The sequence below is a fragment of the Notothenia coriiceps genome, unplaced genomic scaffold (assembly GCF_000735185.1).
Source record: "Notothenia coriiceps isolate Sejong01 unplaced genomic scaffold, NC01 NC01_scaffold00025240, whole genome shotgun sequence".
Taxonomy (NCBI): domain Eukaryota; kingdom Metazoa; phylum Chordata; class Actinopteri; order Perciformes; family Nototheniidae; genus Notothenia; species Notothenia coriiceps.
Window position 1 is genome coordinate 131709 of NW_011357941.1, and position 22271 is coordinate 153979.

At 39.9% G+C, this 22271-nt stretch overlaps 2 protein-coding genes across 2 annotated transcripts; both read left to right on the forward strand.

Annotated features, from left to right (window-relative positions):
• The first annotated feature begins 2222 nt into the window (after window positions 1–2222).
• LOC104956035 (claudin-14-like) lies at window positions 2223–4618 on the forward strand. Its single transcript, XM_010783470.1, has 3 exons — window positions 2223–2477; window positions 2924–3177; window positions 4098–4618. The coding sequence occupies exons 2-3, from the start codon at window positions 2944–2946 to the stop codon at window positions 4602–4604; spliced, it is 741 nt and encodes a 246-aa protein (XP_010781772.1). The 5' UTR covers window positions 2223–2477; window positions 2924–2943; the 3' UTR covers window positions 4605–4618.
• Window positions 4619–8338: 3720 nt separating this feature from the next.
• On the forward strand, window positions 8339–16895 carry LOC104956036 (high-affinity choline transporter 1-like). Its single transcript, XM_010783471.1, has 8 exons — window positions 8339–8522; window positions 9038–9151; window positions 9615–9770; window positions 9865–10013; window positions 10948–11091; window positions 11366–11519; window positions 14908–15125; window positions 15766–16895. Exons 1-8 carry the CDS (start codon window positions 8339–8341, stop codon window positions 16420–16422), a joined length of 1776 nt encoding a protein of 591 aa, XP_010781773.1. The 3' UTR covers window positions 16423–16895.
• Window positions 16896–22271: the final 5376 nt, after the last annotated feature.

Genomic DNA, 22271 nt, shown 5'->3' on the forward strand with positions numbered 1-22271 from the left:
GCTACTGTATGCTCAGCTGCTAATCATGGGATTATTCTGTTTAACTAAGACTATTATGGGTTCTTCATTCAAATGGCGTCTCCCACAGGGAGACTTCGAAGAGGATCATCCCCTCACTATGGAGCTCTGACAGAGACTTCTACACAAGGGTCGCAGGGGAAGGGCCGGAAAAATGCTCCTGTATACCAACAGGATGTCACGCTAGGTTACGCTGAGGGCACAGAGGGAGAAGAGAGACGAGAAATGCAAAGGAAGAGGATGGACCTTTGGACCTTTGAAATGAGCTCACCTGGTTTGCAGAAGAGTATGTACCACACACACACAAACACCTACACTATGAAGTATATTTGGCTAAAATCATCTGTTTGAATGCCTGCCGATTCAACCCTAATTGTAGTTCATTTATTCATGTTCTTCTACAAATAGCTTATAATGTGCTAAGCAGATTCATTTATTGATCTTTTCATTCTTGCTTTTGATTTGGTCCGTTATCCATTCACCAAATGTTGTGTTACAGAGAGCTACATAATGGAAAGAAACAGCACCAGCAGGGAGGACAATATCTCTTCTGTCTGTATCTGCTTCTGCAACTCTGCTCTGCCTCCAGGTCCACGGGTTTATCTGTCCAGAGCCACAAGCCATCACTAAGACTTTCTCTCATGTCATCTCTGACACGATGATCCTAGAGCTGACAGGGATAACGCCGATGATGATATTTAACACTGACCAGTCACATATCTGACAATCCTGCAGCACAAACACATATTCAGTGTGTGTTGGGGAGGCAGCAGCAGAGACAGAAGGAGCTGCTCGGTGTGGAATCAATGCCAACTGCCTTATTTATCTGGAAGAGTGCCTTCTGGACGCCTGTGACCATGGCTCTGTAGTCCTCGTTTGACTTTGTGAGTATTCAAATGTGTTACTAAAAATATAGAAGTGAAAGGTTAAGCAGCATTCAATGAACAGTAGTTCAAGTGTTGAAATTGCAATTGGAAAGTGTTAAAAAAGTTTCAGAATCATAAATCCTTTATTCCTCCAACATAGCACAGAGATTGAAATTGTTCCATTTACAGACTGTTAAAGGTACAGTGTATATAAAAAGTAAAAATAATGATGACTAACATATAGAATAAAGATGCACACCGTCATAAAATGAATAAATTAAAGTTGACATCTATGGTAAGTGTGAACATATAACATTACATTACATTGCATTTAGCTGACGCTTTTATCCAAAGCGACTTACAATAAGTGCATTCAATCAAGAAGATACAAACTTGAAGAAAACAGAATCATATAAGTAACATATAACATTTGTTGAGTAGCAGCTAGTATAAACATCAGTTTCAAGCTGCCAATAAGTGTTTATTGCACATATATATTATTATTATTACATTGGCTTGGGGCAGGCTAATTTAGTACAATCTAATGTGAATCAAGATGCTTTTCACAGCCCTGCCTTTGTTTCTATTGCTCACTTCGTATGCCTTCAGTGTAGTCAATCATTAAACACAATGAAGCTTGTCTCTTTGATCAATTAAGAGATCCCAACAGTGCCAGGTCTGACACTGAACAATAATGGAGCTTTATAAACACCCTTTGTTATCTGAGGAAGTCAAAACAATGGGTCTGTATGAGCATGGTGTGCTTTCCTTGCTTTTCAAATTCAAAGTTGCTCTGTTTCACTCTTGTGGGAACAACAAGCTGTTTGTATTTAAGTGAGTATTGTCAAATGTTTTCATTTATGGTTGCTTGATTATTATTTTTAAAACTTGTGTTGTCATTGATAGGAAATAGGAACAGTTTCTTCAAAACACAGAGAAGGAACAAAAGTCAATGCTTAACTTAAAATGTGTTTGTTGCTGCACTTCCTGTTCAGTTGTGAAATGTTTAAAGTCACGTGTTGAGTTATAAAAATAGATTTCCAGGTGATCTCAGGGCAGAGATTAAATTAAACATAATAATAAGTTACCACAACATTTGTCACTACTATTGTCACTATCTGGGGCCCAGCAGCTAGAAGTCCTCTGTCATCATGTCCCTCTCAAAATACCCTGCAGAGCTGTGAAAAGTGTTCAAAGTTAGTGGTTTATAACAGTACTTTCAGCTTGGGTGGTTTCTGTAAATGTTTAATTTCCTCTCCCTCCCTCTCCGTGCGTCTCCTTTCCTGAGGGGTAGTGCGGAGCTTAACAAATAGACGGCTGTGGTTTCGCCCTCCAGAGGAGAGCGGTAAACAGGTGGAGCTGAACACTGCTCTAATTAGTTACAGATGCAGTCACCTGCCACTCACCAGAGACAGATGCCAGAAAGTTTCCACAGCTTTTTCTGCCCACACTCCGAAGACACTTGAGGAATGGCTCAGACTCTGTGACTGGATGTAAGCTCGGGGAATTTACTGTACTGCTGGGGGCCGTGCAGATAACAGCAGGAACCCAGCCTCATCTTCAGCCTGAGGGGACTGGGGTTTTTATGTGGCGGTATGTTTTGTCTGTGTGTGGAATTAAGGGCTGGGATTTTGACTGGTATTGCAATTGCGCTATGATTCCCGATATTAAAGGGACTGAAACACTATTCATATTCTAGTTTTAATCTATATTTAATCATCACGGTAGGATTTATTTCTGTGCCAAACAAGGAATTTTATTAAGTCTGTAGAAAACTTCTTTGCAGCTTAATAATTATATCTTCAAATTGTTTTGCCTTTACCAAATGTTGCCCTTGCGATTTGGATATTCCCTTAGTCCATATTTCAACAACATTTAGATTTACTGTGCTGCCCTAGATGACTTTCTGCCCTTTTTACTTATGTACCCTGTTGATCTAATGTACGTTTTTGAGCCTATTCAGAGACCTCCAAGTGCTCTTAATTCTCTCCTGTGTGTACGCGCTTATTAACAGGTTTTTCAAACTTTGTACCTTGCAGATTGTCCGAGCAAGCGAATCATGGCGAGCATGGCGGTACAGCTCCTCGGCTTCTTCCTGGGGCTGTTGGGTTTGGTAGGAACTGTTGTCGCAACGGTGCTCCCCCACTGGCGCAGCACGGCCTACCTGGGCTCCAACATCATCACAGCCACCGCCTACATGAAAGGCTTGTGGATGGAGTGTGTGTGGCACAGTACGGGCATCTACCAGTGTCAGGTGTACAGATCTCTACTGGCACTGCCTCAAGACCTGCAGGTACTACACAGACATACTTTAGGGAACGTTTTGGTTTATAACAACAATTATAACACATTTGAAAGCACTTGTATTGAATGTAAGTACCATAATACTACATATATATATATTACATAACAACTCTACTAAAATGTGCAATTCAACATCATATTTTATACTAATACACCACTGTATATATTGGAATATACTGTACATGTAGTATTTATTGCAAATTCTTACTTTAACTACTTGTGTAAATATATATAATTGTTTTATTGTATTATTGTTTAACCTTTTCTGTTTTCGTCTTAAAATGGAGCAACTGTCACAAAACCTTATTTTCTCTGGGATAAATAAAGTATTCTTATTCTGATAACAAGATGGTAATAAGTTACTACTGCAAGTGGCCATTGTTTGCTTACGTAAAGTGAAATAAATATCATTATTCTATGCAAGGACAAAACCAAAAAAGCTGACTAACTTGTGTAACAAATCAGTACACCAATTTGACAACACTTGTTGATGAACTGAATAATTTTGCATTTCATTTATATAATGTTTGCCCAAAAAACTCTTTCTCAAGTCTCTATTGACTCAAAATATAGATAATACCTGAAACCATTTATTCTCTACCATCAGCTGTAGATAAAATTGCCAGTTTCATAATTAATTAATAGTTGCCGAACATTCTCGAATGTCAGCCAATCAAATTTTAGGATTTGAAGCTTTCTCAGTAATCTTAGGATTTTTCTTTGGACACATTTTATTTACAAAATGGTAATCAAGACAAATATAAATATAAAGGGTTTTATTGACTATGTAGTTTCAGTCCTAATGAAAGGCTCATTTGCTAATTCATTGCCCAGAAGGATAGATGGATGATCTGATATGATATGACATATTTAATCCCAATGTTAAAGTATTGTCTCTCTCCCCACCAGGCTGCCCGGGCGCTCATGGTGCTCTCCTGCGTCACCTCAGTGCTGGCTTCTCTGGTGTCTGTGATGGGGATGAAGTGCACCCGCTTCGCCCGCCACTCAGTAATCAAGTCCCCCCTGGTGCTGAGTGGGGGGGTTTGTTTCATCTGTGCCGGCCTGCTCTGCCTGATCACTGTGTCCTGGACCACCAACGATGTCATCTTGGACTTCTACGACCCCTTCATCCCCAGCGGGATGAAGTATGAGATCGGCCTGGCCGTGTACCTGGGCTTCGCCTCGGCCTTCCTCAGCCTGAGCGGGGGGATGGTGCTCTGCTGGAGCAGCAGCCCTGACAGGTCACAGAGACCCCCCCGTATGCAGAGGAGCCCTCCATTATCAGCTCCCCCCCCCTTCAACCCAATCTATCCTCCTGCTCCACCCTACAAGCCCCCCGAGGCCCTGAGGGACAATCGTGCTCCTTCATTTTGCTCCGCCTCCAGCAGTGGCTATAGGCTCCATAACTATGTCTAAGACTGAAATAATAACACGATAACTGCGGAGACTGTAAAAAACACTGTAAAGACCAAAGAGTCAACAGAACCCTTCTTTTAATATCTTAACAAGTATTTTATCCTCTCGTAAAACGAAAAAGGACCAGCATTTACATCACCATTTCTGACCACAAATCTGATTCTGAAAGGATACAACAGATTCAAAAGAACTGCCTGGCTTTCCTCTGACCTAAACCTGATCTGAGATGCTAACTGAACTCACATTGTGTCAGCAGACTGAGGGCGGACCTGTTGACCTCCTGCAATCCACCTAAAGGACCAGAAGGTGGCAACATTTTACTGCAAATGGCAGGAGACGAGCAACAAACGTTAAAGGATAAACTGTTTTTCCTTTCTGTATACTGATTTGGAGTTGGAGTTTACTTTTTTCTAGGATCCAATTTAAAACTTGTACTTATTTTAAAGGAATCTGCAGGATTCAATATTGTCATGCCAAAGAAAAGACAAATAAACAGATTACAGATTCTAAGGATTTGAACATATATTAATGTGTTTTTATTATTTTTACTATCAAAGCAGATGTTGTGACATGAAAAGTATTCCACAGCTGTAATTAAGCTGGTTACTAGGATATTGTAAGCAGGGTCATCGTTACCAGGATGGGTTCCACCTGTGCTTTTCATGCTGCCATACAGGTGCTGGCATAGAGACCTACAATGGGTGAGATATTGAGACTTTATGCCATTAAATCAATTATTGATTTTTATCAGGAAACTCTTCTGCAGGTATTAACACCAGACTTTTTTTCCATCTGTGTTAGGTTTAAGAATATATTTTGCAAAGCTTAAAGAAGCCTCTGGATGGCGACAAAGATCTTTTGAGAAGGCAGCTTAAAGCCTTTAGTTGGAACTGCTTTGTATGAATCTAAACCACACCATTGGTATACTGTATTGTTGAGGCTGTAATCTGGATATTACATTTTTTTTATAAATGACTCTCTCATGACATGCAGCCTTAGTCCTTAAAGTGTAAAATATAAGTATCATTTGTGGAGGCTGGATTTAGCTGTGATGCTTTCTAGGTTGTTTGCTTACCTGTGGTACTGTGGATGTGTTTTTGTTATAAAACGTTCCAATTAGAGCTGCCCTCTGTCTGGCAGCCCGTCAGCCACACAGACACTCAATTAGAGGACATGTCGCATTTCAAGCAAGTCACTTATTTTATTTCCAGCAGTCCAACCAGTGAGCATCAACATCTTTACGGAGCTCATTTATATTGCCTAAACAATGGATCTTATTTGGTTTTCAAGAAAAGAAGGAAAATGCTTGTTTAACTGAAATATAACCGAATGCAGCTTTTCTAAAATATATTGAATTCCTTTTAGAAAAATATATGAAGAAATATCACATCAAAGCAAATATTGAAGTTAAAGGAATAATGTCACACAAAAGGCTTCACACCAAAGAAAATAAAAAAACTCTTAATTGGTGTTTTAAATATTTGTGCTGTGAGCTCAGGGTTTCCAAATGCAGCACCATGGACAGCTTTCTGAAAGCCTGGAAGCAACTCCCATAATACAATATGTACTGTCAGACAGGGATAATAGATATATTTGAGATCCTTTATTAATTTTCCCATGGTTTGAAGGCAGGCTTTAAGAGGTAACAACCATTATGCATATATTGGCCAACATAAATGTGTAGCATCTAAAGAGGATATTGTCACTTACAGTACAAGATACTAGTAATACAAGTTTTTTTCCTTGATTACTTACCCTGATTTTATGGATATAAGACTGGATTTAGTGACATGTGTAACATAATTGAACAAAAGAATGCCCTGGAAGTCGCCATTGCTCCTTCTTTGTACTCCTATCTATTTAAATAAAGTAGATTTGGACGTTGTGATATTCAGATGAAAAAGCTTGTGAGTGGAGTGATGTTCTTTGGATAAAAAAGCGTCAGAGCTGCATGCGTAAAGTGGGTGATAAAATAAAAAAGTCATCCTACACAGGGATTACACCCTCAACATATACCACATACAGCCAGCGTCTGCATAAAAACCTCGATGCTGTAATGGTGGAGCAAGATCATCAATCAGGGCTGGGCAGAGTAAAGGTTTCATTTATTGGCAATGTGATATTATTATATTGGAAAGCTTTTCCGAACGGGCTGTGCGTCATGCCACTCTCTATTAGGTGCTATTTTCGTCCTGCCCTGGAAGACATTCATCCTCCATCTACTCAACCTGACAGCACCCAATAAACCCACCACTCACATTCATCTCCACCCACCTCCACCCTCTCCCTCGCTATTTCTCTCTCCCTCTCTCTCCCACTCCGACGAGCATTGGTGACTTAAAAAACAACATAGGAGAATTGGGTTTGGTCGTCCGACTGGATTACTTTGTGGTAACAGTTTTCCAACGAAATCGTCTTTAACACTTTTTTAAATCTTATTTTTGAGGCCCTGCTCCTGTAATTGGTTTCTCCTAAAGTTAAGGTAAGATCATTTCTGTTTCCTATATTTTGTTCTATGTTGGCTGATTCGTACTGCATTTGACTATAGTGACACACGTTGATTTAAAGAGAGATCAATAATGCAATACTGGCCCCCTGGAACCCTGGTGTCAGCGCAACGGGGAGCTGAAACCACAGGTTTGATTCTAGTGATGCAGCACATCGGACACAAAACCCTCATGCGTTTGTTTCACGGATCCTATCGTTAAGGCTGGGCAGTTTTGTTTCTGTGTGCAACGTTTGGGAAGCATTATTGAACTTTTACGCACGAAACAAAACCATATCTGTCCAGTTTTTCAATCATCGTAATACAGGATAGCCTAAAATATTTTTAAGAATTTATTGAAATGCACGACATGGTGTTGGTAACCTGGCACAGTAATTGGAGTACGCCATGTCTGTAATTAAAGAAGGAGCAAGGCGTGCGTAAAACGTCTTCAACTGTCTGATGTCGATTATAATACAAATATTTGGTAGTTTTGTATTTTTCTGATTCATATCTTGATTTGACACATGATGGAGTGCCGATTGTTCTTCTTAATCTGCTTTGTGCGTCAGTTGAACAAGGTAAGATCATTATAATTTCAGACATTATATTTTATGATCACAGTATTTAACCTAGAACATAGTAACAAATGTTTTCTAATAACGTAATTGGCAGCTGTGCTTATTTTTGGTTAGACCTATTGCATGCAAGGACTCGAAGAGCCTAATTTGATAACATTATGTGTTAACAAAAACTTAACCTGAAAAATGTATGCGTTTTCGACCTTAGAAATATAGTAGCCTATGTAAATTGAAATTCGAATTTTCTCTCGTTTTCACCTGATTTAACTGAGGGGAAAACCTCCACAATAAGTTACATTTATGAACGTCTATGTTACTTTGGTGCACATCTGCAGTGAGGGTGAAGTTGATCGGTGCGCAAAAAACATGAAACTGAGTTTAACATGAAGTAGTGAACCACCTTCAAATTAGTACAATTAAATCATGTTTCCTCAAATGCAGTGTTTGGATAGTAGTGTTTAGAAGTTAAACATAAATGTAAGAGTTCCTTTTTCAAATGGAATAGTCATCTCCACCTGCGCACGGAATCACTGCAGACTGTCTGATCTATTAGTGTGATTTAACATGTGTTTATTTCTTATTTTCATTTCAAAGTTATCTCCATGAGATTCCAGTCCTCCGCGCGCAGAAGCACCTGATCTCGGCGGGAGTAAGTGTACGAAAGAAAGATGGCCTTCCACGCCGAGGGTCTCGTGGCCATCGTGATCTTCTATCTAATGATTCTGTTCGTGGGGATCTGGGCCGCGTGGAAGAACAAGAGCTCCGGTGGAGCCGAGGGTGGAGACCGCAGCGAGAGGATCATGGTCGGGGGAAGGGACATCGGATTGTTCGTAGGTGGATTCACAATGACTGGTGAGTTGGTTAATAACTACAGGAAGCATTTTTATATGAATGTACTGGCAAGTGTTCAACATGAACATTTGGCTCATGCTGTTACACTTAGACGTTACATGAAGTCAGAGAAAGACGATGAATTTCACCAACTTCGTCTTTTACGCACGGACAGCACTGCAGCCACACATGTGATTTATTGCCACTACTTTCAGCATTACATTTATTAGATTGCTAAGCACTTACAGATGACGCAACTAACGACTGAAACATTTTTGTTTTGTTTTGTAAATCCAAATGTCACCTAGGGAGGTCTCGGGTCCTTTAGATTGACATCCAAATAAACCTGTTTTCCAAAAACAAATGGATTCAGTCAGTCTGATGTATGCCAAATTATAATTTCAACTGCAATCTACATTTCCTTTTTAATCCTTCCATACTAGACAACCGCATCATGAATGATTTTTTTTGTTAGAATCATTTTATGGAACATACAATAAAGTACTCAAATGTTTTTCTCTCTCTCTTGGTTTCAGCCACTTGGGTGGGTGGGGGCTACATCAATGGGACAGCAGAGTATGTCTACCTGCCAGGCTTCGGACTGGCATGGGCACAGGCACCCTTTGGTTACGCTCTCAGCCTCGTAGTAGGTAAGAAACAATGTCTACTTTTAAGACCTTTCTTTAAAAAAAATATATATATATATATAATTAACTTTTCTGCTTTCAAGGTAGCCATTGATTTTGTCCATTAACTCCACAGTATTGTGGCATATTGGTAGATGGGTGATCTATAACAGTTACATAATGTCTGCTTTTGTTTTTGTCACTTCCCACCATCATTGTATGGCAATACATTGAAGACCTAAAACTGTAATAGCACAGGTTGATAACATTCATTCGTAAATAAGTGTATACTTAATGTGTTAGATTAATCTATTGAAACAGCTTTCAGGTCTCTGCTGTTTTTAAATACTACAGAATTACGCTTTAGCAGTAACAGTAGTAAACAATAGTATGATGTTGTAAAGCAATACAACACTGGTAAGAAATACAGTATCTTGTTTATAAAAACATACACTTATACAGAGTTCTTCTGTCTGACATCATTCAGGTGGCCTTTTCTTTGCCAAGCCCATGCGTTCCCGTGGTTACGTCACAATGCTGGATCCCTTCCAGCAGATATATGGGAAAAGGATGGGCGGCTTGCTCTTCATCCCGGCACTCATGGGGGAAATCTTCTGGTCTGCGGCCATTTTATCTGCCTTGGGTGGGTGAATTCTGGATCCTAAAACGTATATCTAATTAAAAAAACCTCTGTGTTAAAAATATAAATGTTAACTAATTAATGTGCTGTCCTGTAGGTGCTACTCTGAGCGTGATCGTGGACATAGACATCAACATGGCGGTGGTGATCTCAGCCCTCATTGCTATCTTCTACACGCTTGTTGGAGGACTCTACTCTGTTGCATACACAGATGTGGTCCAGCTCTTCTGTATCTTCATAGGCTTGGTGAGTTTCACTGTCAACATCTCCGTAGCCAGTGACTCTAGAGGGGACAAGGAATCTGCCACCTCCAACTTTGGATAGACCCTAATAGGATTTATCATTTATATAGACTGAGGTCCAATACCATTACCCGTCCTGTATCTTTTCACCCAAAACATGTACGTTTTCATTAACCAATATTTCATACAAATCTTTGTTGTTGTTGACCATTTTCTCTCCAAAAACGTCTTAAAGATATCAAGCATCCATATCTACCTGTGTAATCTGATAACAAATGTTGCATTGCAATCATCGATTGCGATCATAATCTTCATATCAGACATGTGTCACATCTAGAAACTATTCTACAGTTTGCTTTGTATAAATTGATATTTCTGGAACAATGATCAAAACTTGGATCCAATCTCAGAGTGTACAACTTTGATGTTGAAAGGTTTTATATCACACAATTATATTAGATTATTTTAGATTCAACTCTATTGTCATTGCACAGAGTACAACGAAACCCAGTTTGAATCCAACCAGAAAGTGCAAATAGTAATGAAGCGCATTATTTTTCAATTAATTCACAGAACAAATATAAGGGCAGGGTTTAGACATATATAGATAAATACAGATGTAATTAATGGAAGATACAGCAGTTATAAATAGTAAATAAAGATATTGTAAATGAGTCCAATGTCCCTGAGTGTGATGTGCTGTGGGTTTGAGCCACATGACATTAAAAGGGGTGTGTTGGTGGGCTGGTTCTGACTGTGAGAGTTCAGGAGGGTTATGGTGTTGTGGAAAAAGCTGTTTCTGAGCCTACTGGTGTGGGATCTGAAGGACCTGTACAGTCTCCCTGATGGGAGGAGAGCAAACAGACTGTGGTTCAGATGTGATATAAAATATATATAAAAGAAGGATTTTATCTGCATTGTGACCTTTTCTCCTTTAGTGGATCAGCGTGCCTTTTGCCCTGTCCCATCCTGCCGTGTCCGACATCACTGTCACAGCCAAGGAAGTAATCTACCAATCACCCTGGCTGGGGAACATTGACCCTAAAGACAAATGGCTCTGGGCGGACAACTTCTGTTTGCTGGTAAGCCATTTTTTCATTAGAAGATTCATCAACAGAAAGAGTACTGTAAAGTAAATTGCATACACGGTTATAATCAGTGTTGCAGGTAGGGGGTTTAATTGTTGCAGGTATGTCACAGGACATTCACATAATTGCAGACATAAAATTATATTTTAGAATAACTGGTAGCACAGTTTCAGACTTGAGAAATGTGTGTGTTAGAGCTGTGCTTATGGTGGTCTTTGTGACTGTGATGCTTTGGTGTTTGTATTTATTATGGTGTTTCTGTTTCTAGATGTTGGGGGGGATTCCCTGGCAGGTCTATTTTCAACGGGTTCTTTCTGCCTCTTCAGCTACCTACGCTCAGGTCCTTTCCTTCATTGCCGCCTTCGGCTGCTTGGTCATGGCCGTCCCCTCTGTCCTCATAGGAGCTATAGGGGCCTCCACTGGTAAATAACACACATATTTGATATCATGCACCCAAAACAGTAATCAATAATAGCTGTGTTTCTTTGTATGGAAATGATTTAAATTACGCCACCTTTCTATAATTATCTTTATATATATATATTTGAATACTAACTTATTGGCTAAAATACTACAAGACAAAGAAATAAAGATTAAGTAGAATTGAAAATTGTTGATAAGTATTGATTCATTATTGATCAAATAGCTACAAATGCATGTTATTTACTTCCCAATGCCTACGAATGACAAGAAAACTAGCTAAATGCAATGTCACTTGAAATCACACTCACACCCTTAAAGCCCCTGTCACACTGTCCCGAAATTGACACCCGATGGACACACGAATATGGAATTGTGAATTTCGCACGAAGATGGCCCCGAACCACACACGAAGGCAACATTTACATTACATTTAAGACATACAACTGCAACGAAAGTAACACAAACAATTATTTTAAAGTATTATGATACTGTACTGATATTTTCCGACTTTGTTCTTTACTTTCTCCTTCTTTATATGTAGAAGATATTAAGTTTTCTCCGTCATGTTGTTTCCATAGCAACAACAACTTCCTCCCCTTCAAAATAATATATTATATCCTTTTTAGTTTCACAGAACACAAATTGGGTTATTTACATAATATGTTTACATGATTTTGTTGTGCAATAAAACAACCAGATGGACACACGATAAAGGAAATGTTCAAATTCGGCTCTGATCGTAGCAACATCGGGCCATTCGTGAGGGCATCTTAAGCCATCTTTGGCATGCCAAAGATTTTGCCACCGCTCCCGAAGTTGCTGCCGGAGCCTGATAAATTCCACCGGCGGTCATACGATGGCTTAAGATGCCCTCACGAATGCCTTACGAAGGGCAAAATTGACACACAAAGTCAACACGAAAATGAACCTTCACAAGGTCCTTCGGCAATGCTTTGTGATGCCAAAGATGTTGCCACCGCTCCCGAAGTTGCTGCCGGAGCCTGAGAAACTCCACCGGCGGTCATACGATGGCTTAAGATGCCCTCGCGAATGCCTTACGAAGGGCAAAATGGACACACGAAGTCAACACGAAAATGAACCTTCACAAGGTCCTTCGGCAATGCTTTGTGATGCCAAAGATGTTGCCACCGCTCCCGAAGTTGCTGCCGGAGCCTGAGAAACTCCACCGGCTGTCATACAATGGCTTAAGATGCCCTCACGAATGGCCCGATGTTGTTACGATCAGAGCCGAATTTGAACATTTCCTTAATCGTGTGTCCATCGGGTGTCAATTTCGGGACAGTGTGACAGGGGCTTAAAGGTGGAATAGGTAATTCACTTCAGAAACACTTTTTGTTATATTCCATGGAATGCTCTTAACATCCCGATAGCAATGAATACATGAAATGCTTTGACAATAAATACATTAAAACATTTCATCTGTGGAAGCCATGGCGCCCGGCTAAAATAACTTGATGGCTTACCTGCCTGTCAGCCTTCCATCTGTGCACAAACTTATCTCGTGCCCTCATTGGTCATGTGCGCGTTCGTGTGTGTTGGAGGAAGGGATAAGGAAGTCTGAAGGAAGGGGCATATTTTTTCCGGCTGCACTTTTAAAATCCTAGCGCACTCGAGCTGGTTTCTCCATTCTTACCTACTTTTAAATGATGTGCATACACACACAAACACATGAGGATATTGATTGAACAGTTAGATAAAGATCACAACACTGTTGAAACATCTAGGAATCTGATCCTTTATTCAAACAGGAATTTTTGATCAAAGAAAACCCTGCTTCGGTTTCCTGGGTTGTTTGCACACCAGCATAATCATGTATCTGGAGAGCAAACAACATCAGATGGATCCTGTCACAACAGCTGAGGAGAGAGTCATCAGACCGTGCCGATTTAGTGAATATTACATCTGAAGGGAAGCTAATTAATCTGGTCCGTCTGAAGTTGTTTCATGTATAACAGACACTAATCAACCGCTGCTAGTGAATATCCAGGGGAGAGGGAGGAAGACACAGATTGTATACCTCTGGAGGACAAAGAGAAAGATAAAAACGAGACAAAGATAGAAGGTTTTCAGAGGGTTTAAGGGTTTTATGAAAAGACTTGTACTTCATACTTAAATAACATATGCCCGGCTGATAGGAGGATATACTGTATATGAAGGGCAGGAATGACCGACCTGCTAGATTCATAGTTTCCTCAAGCACCACCATGAGGCGCAAATTAGTTGTTGTTTTGACTGACATACTATCTCACTAACTATTAGATTAAAAGCCCTACGTTTGCTGCAAACATTCATGTTCTCACCATGTCGATATTCTAGTTTGCCTATTGCTTTTGTTAATGTCTAAATACCTGCAAAACTAATAACACTTCCATCAGCCTCAGGAGTAATTTGGGCTCACTGCTTTTCAGCAAATGTTAGCTTGCTAAGCTAAACTAAGATGGTGAACATGGTAAACACTGTTATGTATCTGCTGAACACAGGATGATAGCAAAGACACTGTGAGCATGTTAGCATGCTGATGTTAGCATGTATGTCATAGCAGCACTGTGCCGCTGGCATGGCTATAGACTCCTGTTAAATATTACTTTTTAAATTCCCCTAAAAATTCCCGTATTCAGGGTTTCCTTCCTAGAAAATAATGTCTATATACAGCATACAATCTTTTGTAGTTGGTCAGTAAGTGTCTCATTGGAATCAATGGATTATAGCTCACATTAATCATTGTTCATTCTATGATAATCAATAACATTTACATTTATAATGCACTTCAGCTTCATTATGTATTCTAAAATACTGGGTCATATTTCATGTTATGACACAGGATCCAATAGGGATAAACCTGTGTATTAACCATGGTTAATATTGCTTGGGTGTCATACTATATTTTAATGGGTATCCATTATTTTTGGCATTTCTCTTTAACTTGGGCTTTTTTGCTTTATTTTTGACTGTACCCCTGCATTAAATTAATAATCCTTGCTTTATTTCAGCTCTTTGTTTCTGAGCTGCTCAAACAAGTGTATCGACAGGGAGTATTTTAATATGGCCTCAAAGTTGAACCTTTTGTCTGAAAAACCACAGGATCAGTACAAAAATGATAATGTAGTTTTATAATCTGTCCACTTTAAATTTCTGGCTAAACTGGCTAAAACCATGTTGTTTGAAATCTCATCACAGGAGCGCACCCCCAGTGCAGCCTCCTCAACGTTATGTTGGAACCTTGCCTCACACTAGATGCCGCTTAGTGTTTTTTGTTTGTTTGTTTACTTAATTCTGGCATTTTTTTCCCATTTGGCACAAAGATAATCTTGATCTGCTTTGAATATTACTGAATTATTTACATTTGTATCCCATTTTTTACCCCAGACTGGAACCAGACTTCTTATGGAGCCCTCCCTCCGAAGGATATGGATCAATCGGACATGATCCTTCCCATAGTGCTTCAGCATCTCTGCCCGTCCTACATTTCCTTCTTTGGTCTGGGAGCAGTGTCGGCTGCGGTCATGTCGTCAGCAGACTCTTCCATTCTCTCCGCCAGCTCCATGTTCGCCAGGAACATCTATCAGCTCGCTTTTCGGCAATCGGTAAGACTGCCAACAATAACACAAACAAATATCTGCACAGTTTAAATTAGTTGTTGCAAACATCAGTCAAATCATCGACAAATCAATTCCAATCTCATCCCAGTGGTTTGCAAATGTGTGAGATGATTGTTACTGATGAACATGCAAAACAGAGACACAAAAGGAGTGGGAAGTTATATTATTTTAAAATGACAGTGGTAATTATATTCTATAAACCACTGATGACATGAAATATATACCTTTGACCAAACACTGACAGTCCCAGGAGAACCAAAAGTCCTGATGACGGATCCCCTGACTTCTATTAACCCAACAGCAGGTGGAAATGTCCGGTTAACTACTGCACAGATTGTTTCACTGGATACAAACATTATTGTCTTCGTCTGGATAATTGTTTACAAACCTGGTGATGCTCTGACCTTTTTTCTAGGACCATCATCAGTTCAAATTGTTACAAAATGCTTCCAAAAAAGAATTCCTTTCAGTCTGAGCTAACACCCTATGCTAAGACGGCCGTCATTACACCTGCTATCTTATCTGCAGTCTTGTTATAATCTGACATTTCTTTACCTTTAATTCTCAATCTTTTCTTGTCTTTATTCTATGTTTTCCTTTCTTCTCTCTATCTGCTCTGCTCCAGGCCTCAGATAATGAGATTGTTTGGGTGATGCGCTGCACCATCTTTGTATTCGGTGCTCTTGCCACTGCTATGGCCTTGCTAACAGGATCAGTGTACGGCCTGTGGTACCTGAGCTCCGACTTGGTCTACATCATCATCTTTCCCCAACTTCTCAGTGTGTTATTTGTCAAAGGCACCAATACCTATGGCTCTGTGGCTGGCTATGTCTTTGGTCTTCTGCTGCGTATTGGTGGAGGGGAGCCCTACCTCAAACTGCCTCCGTTCATCTACTATCCCGGTTGGGTGACCCAGGAGAAGATCCACCACGTCACTGGGGACGTAGAGTACTTCGTCCAGCAGAGGTTTCCCTTCAAGACAATGTCCATGCTGGCCTCCTTCCTGGCAAATGTTGCCTTTTCTTACATGACGAAGTACCTATTCGAAAGTGGTATGTGGTCACATAAGTATGACTTCCTGGATGCCGTTGTGTCCAAGCATAGCGACGAGATCATGGACAAAGACACGCTGGTGAGCAACCATGATAACATAATTCTCTCAGAGATAACGCCCGTCAGGCAGTCCCTGGGTGCGTCACTGGCTGGGACATTCATCAACTCTGAGATCCTCAGTGATGATGGGGCGTCCAGTCCAGAGGAATTGGTAATAAAAAACGACTAGGCAACAAAGGCACAAAGGAAACTAAAACCAAGGAATTTTAAGAAGAGGGAATAATGTACGACGCATCAACATTCTTCAGGAAACTACTGCCGCACTGGAAGCCGAATCAACAGAAATCTGCTGTGGCTTCCGAGTGACTCCAAAAGTTTGTTTTATGCTGATTAAACGGTGCCTCCTTCTTTTTTAAGATACCTTGCCTAAACCCAGAAAGTTGACTGTCAATCAGCCGTGTCAAGCATACCATACTTGTTCTTTTTTTAACTCATAACTCTGTGAATTTACAATCATGAAAACCTTTTTAATTTAAGCGCTAAGACAGTGATCTGAGTAACTAGGGTTAAACAAAGAGTGACCGCAGTGGACGTCTACAAGAACTAGCTGTGGGCAACGAGAATAGTGCAATATAGCTAACCGAGGAATTATGTCTACAAAGCAGTGTATGTGCGTGTGTGTGTGTGCGCGTGTGCGTGCGCGTGTGCGTGCGCGTGTGCGTGCGTGTGTGCGTGTGTGTGTGCGTGTGTGTGTGTGTGTGTGTGTGTGTGTGTGTGTGTGTGTGTGAGTGTGCGTGCGTGTGTGCGTGTGTGTGTGCGTGTGTGTGTGTGTATGTGTGTGTGTGTGTGTGTGCAACAACAGAAACTTTACAGACTTTGAGTTTTAAGTTTGCGTAGAGTACATTTTTTAATAGAGCAATAATATGTGTAGGGTCCATGTTGTATTGATAGAAACATTGCACTGAATTTGCAAGTTACTGTTATTTTGTTTACTTGAAGCCCAAAATATATTTCTTATTCATGTTTTATGTTCACCTAGATCTTACTCCTCCTGTCACTCGATAATTCCAAACATTAAATGTCAGATTAAGAACCACCAATATCACCGAACCCTGGACCCACCAAACGAAAGATCGCTATTGGCTAAATCGGCAGATTTCTTTCATATCCAATATAAACCTGAATTCTTGAACAAACAAAAACATTGACAAAAAAAAGCACACACTGTGTTCATTTTCATTTATATATATACCCAACAGATGGCTGGAAAGTATAATAATGAAAATGATTGGCACTAATAAGCAGTATGCGTCGTTGATAGAGTTTTAAAGGTCTTATATCGTCCTTAAAAATTATTAGAAATTCTAGTTTGACATTGTATGTGTTTGTATGTGTGCCTAGGATGATTTGCTCATCTCAAACCTGTATTGACCCTCCGGCCACAGCAGGTTAGTGGAGACAGGAAATGTTTGTTCCTCCCGGGATGGTGTCAGTAGCAACGGTCATTATTGATCCCTTCCTAAGTCGATAAGCCTTCAGGACATTTGATTAATTCTGCAAAGTGGTTAAAAACTGCGGGTTTTATTGGTTTGTTTGACAGTGTGTCTTACACAGTGGAAATGGTTGAAGCATTTTAACTGATTGAGCAACTCCACGTATAAATTCTCCTACGTCAGTCCTCACGTTTTCCTTGGTCTGTCTTTTTTAAACTACCAGGCACACTCTGTTGTTGTCACTTCATACAGTGATTTTTGTCATTGTTATGTGTTACTTATGTCTCGATGACTTCTCTCTGCATATCTCTTCTCAGAATTGTTGTCTGTTGGTGTCTTTTGGAATCTATGGACTCGCCTTAATTCAAAAGTTAACCGAGAAAAACGACAGGTTGGGTACGCTGGGAAAAGTGTCCACTTTTATGGAAATCTTTTTTTTTGTTAAAGGATATGTCCAGAGAAATTCTGTATTTTACTTATTGTCAACAATTAAGACCAAAGCCAACAATCTCTATTCTTCCCTACTCAATCTATAGCTTTCAACCACAAATCGGGTCATAAATATAAATAGTTTTTTATTTAAAAAGCTGAGCAAATTCCTTACACAGCTAGGCACTGTAGTTTCTTTGAAATGTTATGATTATTTGATTAAATTGTGCATTTGTTGGAGGACTATTTTCAGGTGCAAGACTGATACACAGTAGTACGTCCTATTGGGTATTTTGGGCAGCAGAACAATGAATGTGCATCTGACTCAAATTAAACTACAGATCTAAATGAAAGAAATGTCATAGAGTGAAAAATGGTGTCTCACTGATGTTTTCAGTAGTTTTTTGGACAACAATGGAGCTTTATTGCACACAGGAAAAAGCTAAATCAGGATTTGACTGCTCAGACCATCTTTGATGCTCAATTCATTGTTGATTTTGGTCTTTTCAAGGGATTTAGTGACAATACAAATCATCTATAGTAACACCAACCCTATCCTATCAGGTGGCAGAAGGCCTTTCAGTTAGTCTTTAGAGTGAAGGGGACTTGATCCCTAAATGCAGCCAGATCTTCAGAGGGACAGTAAGACACATTCACGTTCAACCTGATCCTATCTCATCTCTTAAACATAAATAACAGTTGCAGGATTTATGATATACCACCAATACGACGTCAGCTTCAAACTGAATGGGGTGACTGCTGGTCTGATGCTATGCAAAGTATCAGCCAATCTCATTGGACTTAATGTGAATGTAAACGTTCCACCTCATCAGATAAGCCTCATAACAAGTGTGTCGTAGATAGGGTTCAATGACAAACCTTAACACACACAGAAAATAATCAACGTCAGTCGTCAAACTGGCACATTTGTGGCTATATGTCGTAATTGCGATGATACTGTATTTTTGTGTGATAAATGTATATACCAAAAAAAAGCATACGAGCAAATAAGTCTACTTTTAAATGCAGCGTTTAAAAACGATGTTTGTTGACTGTAAATTAACAGCTATTTATTTATTCATGCAGTGTCTATAAGAGTATAGTTGTATGTGAGGTCAGTTGAATAAATTATATAATTTAGCACTGTCACGATTTGGTTGTCTTTCTGCATTACCACATACTTGCATTAGAGCATTCAACAATGTGCATGTGTTCATATATGTCAACTCATTTTTTTTTTTTATTCCCTGCTATTTGAAAAGATTTCGAAAACAATTGATAAACTGTGTGAGTGTGTGTGTGCACGCGTGTTGTGTGACTGTTGGAGGGTTTAATCTAGATTCTTGAGGTTGCCTGCCCACTCGATGCATCAATCAAAACGCTCACCGCAGAATCATATAACTGCCGAAACTGTCAATCTCTCTTACACACACACACACACACACACACACACACACACACACACACACACACACACACACACACACACACACACACACACACACACAAACTCCTCAGACCCTACCATGACCACAACAGTCTGATCGCAGGCTGATGGAATAAACCTTTAAATGGTCTTTTTCCTTAAAGAAGAAATAACAAAAGGAACAATTAAATCCTTCTTTTAAAATGTTTGGTTTTGAAGTTTACTGTACCTGATGTAGCCAATGTATTATGAGGTTCAAACTAGAGCCTGGGAATAATTACACATATTACAGGTTCAGCGGTGTTGAATAAAAACCGGTCTAGTAGGTCATCACTTTAAATGAAAGCATGGCATCTAAAGTTGCATTTGGTTATTTGTACCTTCTTCATTCCCATCTCTCTCCCTTTTTAATGAGGATTTCTATATTTGACAAGTCTCCATTAGTGCTTCTAGATGCCTATTGTACTGTAAAGACTCACATAAGAGTCTATAAAAAAGCTTGTTTTATTTCTATCTCAACTTACTTACTAATGATATGGTTCATTGAGTCATGGTTCCATTTAGAGCCACTTCCATCTCAATAGCTTATGTGCATTTCAGTCTCGCTAAACGTAATTGAGTCGTGTTTCAATCTCTAAAGCTGATATAAGTGGTTTCTAAAGAAGAGAGTATATTCATGTGTAGATGGGACACCTCTCACTGTCACCGCTTCAACTTGTGGGAATCATGTATGTGCCTTCCACGCCTCCAGACCTAGATCTAACATCAAGTTATTATTATGTCCTTAGAGAGAAGATTGAGGCACTGTGAGCACATCATTATTAATATGAGTGTCTATGAAACCTGCCACAATGGCAGATGATTAACCTGCAGATGACAGACATGAGATTGCACTCATATCAAATAAATGATATGCACCATGTTTAAAGTATGTTATCATCCCAGAAAAACACTCAATGGAAAATAGTCCAGTCAATTGTTAATACAAATGGAAAGAAAAGCTTACAGCGATACCAAACATGATATTTTGAACTGATGATAAAATGATTCCTGATCTTTTTCACACAACTTGCTCTTATATTTAACAAGGTTACATTTGTATGACTCTCTTAATCAGGATACTGCTGGAAGATAAGAATGCAGGGTTGTTGGTTGTTCCTAGAGTTTTTAAAAGTACAATGGGAGCCAGAGCCTTTTCTTATCAAGCTCCACTTTTGTGGAATCAGCTTCCAGTTTGTGTTCGGGCGGCAGACACCCTATCCGTTTTTCAGAGTGCGCTTAAGACCTTCCTTTTTGATAAAGCTTATAGTTAGGGCTGATTAGATTCAGCCCCTAGTTTTGCTGATATAGGCTTAGTTTGTCGGGGGACATCTTACTTCTTCCTTCTCTCTGTCTGTACCTGTGTACTCTCATGCTCCGAATAACCCAGCTTCCCCAAATGTCTTTCTTTTTGGTGTCTATATACGCTGGGATCCGGAGTCATGGATGATCCTGTTGCTGTGGTTCTGAGTCCTGGANTGCTGATATAGGCTTAGTTTGTCGGGGGACATCTTACTTCTTCCTTCTCTCTGTCTGTACCTGTGTACTCTCATGCTCCGAATAACCCAGCTTCCCCAAATTTCTTTTTGGTGTCTATCTACGCCGGGATCCTGAGTCGTGGCTGATCCTGTTGCTGTGGTCCTGTGTCCTGGATCCTGTGCACTGGATCCTGCATTCCAGGACACAGGACCACAGCAACAGGATCAGCCACGACTCAGGATCCCGGCGTAGATAGACACCAAAAAGAAATTTGNCACACACACACACACACACACACACACACACACACACACACACACATATGGATTCATAGCCATGTTTACTATCCTGTATGTCTGTAATGTGGCTTCAAGGCTGCACCTCTTTCCCCCACTCAACATTCATCTTCAAGGCATTAACTAAATCACTCTGAAGGACCCCCCCCCCCTCGCTCCTTAAACTGTAGGCTAATATAATTTGTTCATCGAAGGTTGTGTGGGTTCAGCTGATTACGTTAGCATTGCTGTGACGAGAGTCAGCTCTTGTCAGCTCTTCAACAAGGAGAGAAGCTGGCTTTGGGCATTCAGGCTTTAGGAGATGGAGATATACATTGTAGAGCAAGAGGGGAAACAGAAGTGGATTGTCATTGTTTCTTTATTGTGACTAACTTTACATGATTAAATATAAGATAAATACCTAACTGGGGATAATTAGTTTTTATGTTACACTTTAACTTTATTGGTGTAAGAAGATAACTGTTCCTTTCGCATAACATTGTGCTCATTAGACTGATTAATTGTGAAAAATGTGACATGTGCATAGAATGTGACGTTTGTTCAGCTTCATTTAGGGAACATTGGCTGAGTCCTGTTATTTTACAGAGAATAGTTAGCTTCACTTTTAATATAGTTCCTTATATTTACAGTTCTTGTCTCCTCTTCTCCCTTGGGCCTATTAAGGATTATTTGAAGCAGAGCCACTTACCGCTGATGAGATCAATGGGAGAACCAACACTGGACATACACCATTTTCATTACTTACCGGAGTTTAATACATGGGCAGCCTCCGCAGCAATCAGTGAGTGCAGCAGTAAAGGCTGCAGAATCTACCGAAAAAGAAAGAGGTGCAGCTAAATTATATTCCATAATGTGGATGGGTGATAGTGATTTTACATAACAGAAAATAATATGGCTGAATAACTAAAAATACATT